The sequence below is a fragment of the Teleopsis dalmanni genome, chromosome 1 (assembly GCF_002237135.1).
Source record: "Teleopsis dalmanni isolate 2A chromosome 1, ASM223713v2, whole genome shotgun sequence".
Lineage (NCBI taxonomy): Eukaryota > Metazoa > Arthropoda > Insecta > Diptera > Diopsidae > Teleopsis > Teleopsis dalmanni.
In genome coordinates, this window is record NC_051846.1 from 35062630 (window position 1) to 35068047 (window position 5418).

Consider the following 5418-nt stretch of genomic DNA (forward strand, 5'->3'; position numbering starts at 1 on the left):
CTGGATATATTATATTTCGTGTCATATTTTGAAAACAGATAATAGGGTACTTATTAGGTTTTATTAGATAGATAACGGATAATATGTACTATGCGTGAGGAATTTGCTTAATCACAATCAACTGATGGCAAAATAATTAGCAGGTGATTCATCACCTCCTAATTGATAGAAGTGCAATTTGAAACAATTCTACAAACAAGATTTAAATAAAGCTATTATTGTTAATAACTGTCAATAATTGGAATAAGAAATAAAAAAATTTCAAAATTCAGTAAAAGTTCCGTAAGCACTCATAAGTTTGTTTTTTAATAAAAAAAATAATATTTTACTTACGCTGTTGCGCCGCCAATATACATGCTACCTTCAAATGGGCCGAACTCCTCCTCTGGCAGTAGGTCAACCATTTGAGAGTCTGTATTTATCATGAAACGTACATGATACTCATTGTAATCAATCCATATTTTATGCCATTCACCACCGTTTAACTTGCGACGTGAGTTTATCACCAATTCACGTGTAGTGCCAGTGCTTAGTGTAAAGTTGAATGTCAACTGATAGTCACCGGTAAGTGCGACCATAAATGAAGGATAATATGGTCGAATAGGCGGTTGAAAAAGCAATATGGCTTTTTCACCTGTTGTACGGAAGGAAAACGCAATATCACCTTTACGCCAACCGGGCACTTCGATGTAAGACTGTGAGGTGGTAAAAGTCACAACATATTTTTGTGTATCTGATGGTACAGTATTAAAAATAAATAAAATAAATATTACATATATAAAATGATTAACAAATTAATACAATTTATTTAATTACTTCTGTGATTTTTTTTATTGGAAAAACATGATTGCTACTTACTTGTTTCGACACACTCTAATGGTCCTAATGTTATACGTCCCTGTGCTTCCTCGTCCAAATCTTTTTGTTGCAGGAAAAACATATTTGTTATGCCTAAACTATGTGGTTCTGTATAGTATCCTTCGTCTGAGTGCCATTTATTTTCCTTTACATCACAGTTGCATGATTGATTTGGGTCCACACATGTTTTGTTGACGGAGCAGGGACAAGCACCTCTAGAAAGGGAGCACAGTTAAAAAGAATAAAAAACAACTTTGAGCGAAAATTGAAAAATTAAGATTTATGCAAACAGAAAAAATTAGTTATGATTAAATGAAATTGTACAGATTTTATACTCAAAAAAAAAACAAATACATTTTTGAATAAGATAATAGAAATTTGTAAATGTTATAATAAAGTTAAAGTAATAAGAATAAAACAAATATTAAGTTTTTATAGTTGAAGGATAATAAGTTCTGTTCTTATTGATATTATTGATAAGTATAAGTATATGTAAAATATATTATATGTAAAAAAGATATAATAGTGTGATATGATATGACTAAGTTTAAAACATTGTTCTCAAAAGGACAGTTAAGAAGGGCAAGAGAGGGTTTTCACACCGAGCACAACAGATAAACTGCTAAATGGACTTTTCAAATTTAAGTTTATTTATAAGTTATGGCCACAATTGTTACATTAACCATAAACAAAGGAATATATAGGAATAAAGTATTTGTAATTTTTATATCTTTTATAAGAAAATATAAAAGATCTTCTTTGTAAGATCTTTGTCTCGCATCCGAATGAACCTTAAGCTGTACGAGCTTTATCATAACATTGATATAATTCAGCGAATTAACACGTCACGAAAATGGATGAAGATGGTCTAGTGAAAAATGTGTTTGAAGCAGTAGTTGGAGGAAGAAAGCGTAGAGGTAGACCGTGTATCCCATGGAGTGATTATTTTGACGACGTACTATTCTTAATGGAGAAGACCCGCACGCAGCAGAGAAACCTAGAGAGCCTTGCTACATCAGGCCAAAATCTGGTAACGGGTTGGTATGATCAGATGAGTTAGTAAGTAAATAAGAAATAAAGTGTTTGCAAGTTTGATATCTATTTATCCAATCAGAATACTATAAATTTTCACCTCATATTTTTATTCATCTATAATAATTTAATATTAAATCATTTTTTTAATAAAGTTTTGAAAAATCATCGTTATTGAAAATACGCAGAGAGTACCAATTGATGACCTATCTTTCATCTACTAAATTAGTTTAATTTGTTTTAACAAAAAGTTGCGACGAAAAGTTTGATTACAAAAGATGCCGCAGGAATCAAGGATATGAGGAAGTGATATGAGACTATTGGAGAGGCACGGTTGTTAAGCGCTTGTTGATGTATGGGGGACATAAAAGTTCTAGATGATATGAAGGAATATTAAGATCGGAATGATTAGAAAAGAAGTGACAGAAAGGATATAATGAGGTGATATGAAACTACTGTAGAGGCAAAGTACTTGACCACTACCAGAGAATTGGTGTATGGAGGAGACGAAAGTGTGTCTGATTCGTAGATATGAGAAGACAACGATGTGTTTTTTGAATATATAAAAGAATAGTGAGACTTTATGTTATTTGGGTTAAAGAAATGATAATCATGTTGAATGGCTTGTCAGTTTTGCCTGAAAGGTTCTACATTTTCAGCAATTGAAAAAGTAATGTAAGGACACAATGTTAGGTCAGTCTATCTTATGTCTATCTTATTCTTATCTATCTTATGTTCATATGCCAGGGGATATATATTATTTTAAGTTTCATTATTATAATTTTATTGATAATGTAGAATCATATGAAATAACAGATGCGGTCCATTAAAAACACTTCTTTTTTTCTTGAGTGTATAAATCGAAGTGTGTATTTATATATATGTTATTGTTTTTGTCTATATATGTATATATATGAGTGTACAGCAGAGCAAAATTCTCGGCAGCTGTCAAATTTTGAAAGACTAAAGATTGACCAATGACTGCAAATAGAGACTACAAAAATATTCGTTGGTTATCTTGCCATAGCCCATTTGTTCACTAAGCTGAGGACAGTTTAGGCACAATTTGAGTAAAATTTAATAATACACAAAACGAAAACGATTCATGCGTTTATTGTTTATAAATGCAAACATTGACAAGAAAATAAATGGCTACGAATTGGATAAAGACTAAGAAATATATGGATGAAAAGGGTGAAAAGGATTGATTTAGTGGATGTAGGAAATTAGAAAGATGAAGAATTACTCGAAAACAAGATATTGGAGCTGCAAATATTGTTAACATTGCTAAGATATTTACATATATAGTTTTTCATACTGTACAGCTTTAAGAAAACTAAAATTAAATATTGAGTTAACATTTTTAGGTGCTTAAATTTATAATTAATTGAATATATTTATATCTATAAGGAAGTATATATTTATATATAAGAAAAAATAAAGGCAAAATATTTAACTACAATTTAATTATAAAGTATAGAGAACTTGTGATAGCACACATGTTATAAATTTAAATATTCATCATTGTTTCAAATTTGAATTCATTCTACAAATTTCATCAGCTCATCATCAGTCATCGTAGATCTCCCATGTATGCAAATAAATCAGTCATAATATTTTGTACTTAGCATATTTGTATCCAATCAAGTCATTTCCTAATATTTCACAACAAAATTTATATTCTTGCTGTCAAGTGTCAACTTCTTCTTGTTGCTACTATTGTTGCACTTGAGTTGTTGTTATTGTTGTTGTTGTGCGATACCAAATTGTTGGAATAGAAATCATTCATGTTTGCAACATTGTTAACATTTGGAGTCTGCAAGTGTAGTTGAGTAGATGTAACCCAAATATAGGACATACATTGTCCACTCAAGTGATTTGAACCAAGCATGACTTCCTCACAAATATGACAGTTTCACTATTTACAACTGGACAAACCAAATTTACGCAACTAAGTGGCAAGTAAGTTTAATGATTCCAAATGCATTTAATGTTCCTTGCAAGCGTTCCATTGGCATTAAAATCAACAGTGCAATTAGTATGCAATGTTGATTGAGTCCATTGTAAACAAATTCAACATATACTCGTATATTGGAGAATAAAAGGCATTACAAGTGCAGTAATGTAATTAAATATATTTAAGATTTAATAAGTGTTTATTAGGAAGTAAAATGGAAAGATTTTAGTTCAGCTTTAGAGATACATTGTTACTCAAATATTATTTCACGTATACTATTAGAGTCAAAAGGAAATGACTTTCGTTATGTTATCTTTTATAATTTTACGTATAAGCATAGTTCAAAAATATTATCTTAATGTGTACTTTTGTTACATTATCACAACGTTTAAAAAAACCCAAGAGTTTGCATTAGAAAGATATTAATAAGATTTTGTAAAGTAAGTTTTTGAAGAATTGAATGAACATATGGCGTAAGTTGAATAATAATAAATGTGAGCCTATTTTAATTTTGTTAAAGTCAAATGTCCACTCAGATGCTTAATACTACAAGATAATATATGAGATGACTTATTTCTATGAATAAATTAGGTTCATTGTATTTACAAAAACAAGTTCAAGTCACAAAAAATATCTTAATTTTCTTATATGATCTCTATAGATATTAGGAAATAAATACAGACGAAAACCTATATTCACTTAATAACGAGGTTCATGGAGTATAAATACGATTTAATGTAGCATCAAAACCTTAAACTGATAAAAATTCAGTTTTTATTGATTATAGCAAATAAAAACAGTCGACAAATAAAATGAATTATAATATTTATAATTTTTTTTTATTTAAGTAATAGGCTATGAAAGCACCCCGACCTAAAAGATCTATTGTGCACCTAAAGGCCCTACTGGGACAGTTTTAGACTTTTTATAAATTTTGTAATTGCTGATTTAAGCAATTTGATTTGATTTGATTTGGGACTAAGATCCCGCTTCCAAGGTAATCGAGTCTACGTCTTCCCACCGCTTGGCAGTTGCATAGAACATGTTCTGATGTTTCTTTCTCCTCATAACAGAGTCAACAGGAGTCACTTTCTACCACACCTATATTCTTCATGTGGTAATTAAGTCTACAGTAAGACTGTAAGAAGTTCAGTGTATATTTTAATATCCTTTCTGCTAAGGTCACGGATAGCATCAACTTTGATGTGATCAGCATCAATTAATCTTTTTGAATGTCGCATGCCTGTTTGGGCTCTCCAGTGTTCAAGTAGATGTTGTTTCTCCAATTCACATAATAAGCTATTTGTGAAGCTATTTGTTACCCCGCATAAGGGCTCTGGACCAATATTTATAATAAAATAATTATAATATTTAAATCCATTTATGCATTTCATATTGATGCAAAGCAACTATATCTAAAAAGTCGTTTTAGTTTTTTTTAAGTTCGTAAATGAATTCATACTCCGGTATTGAGTGGAGTATTTCCTTATCATAATATTATGTATTTTAAAATTGAATTGACTTTAGAGATATCACATAAGGCAAATCATTAAGGTGCATTATACATATGT

At 30.1% G+C, this 5418-nt stretch overlaps 1 protein-coding gene across 1 annotated transcript; it reads right to left on the reverse strand.

Moving 5' to 3' along the window:
- Positions 1 to 329: 329 nt before the first annotated feature.
- On the reverse strand, positions 330 to 1069 carry LOC119679465 (neurexin-3-like). Its single transcript, XM_038091831.1, has 2 exons — positions 859 to 1069; positions 330 to 733 (listed from the first exon to the last, which is right to left on the reverse strand). Exons 1-2 carry the CDS (start codon positions 938 to 940, stop codon positions 330 to 332), a joined length of 486 nt encoding a protein of 161 aa, XP_037947759.1. The 5' UTR covers positions 941 to 1069.
- Positions 1070 to 5418: the final 4349 nt, after the last annotated feature.

Excerpts from the sequence above, each read along its gene's own strand:
- LOC119679465 (XM_038091831.1), bottom strand. The coding sequence starts at position 940 with ATGTTTTTCCTGCAACAAAAAGATTTGGACGAGGAAGCACAGGGACGT. Across the intron at positions 734-858 it reads ATTAGAGTGTGTCGAAACAA|ATACACAAAAATATGTTGTG; the intron begins GTAAGTAGCAAT and ends CTGTACCATCAG.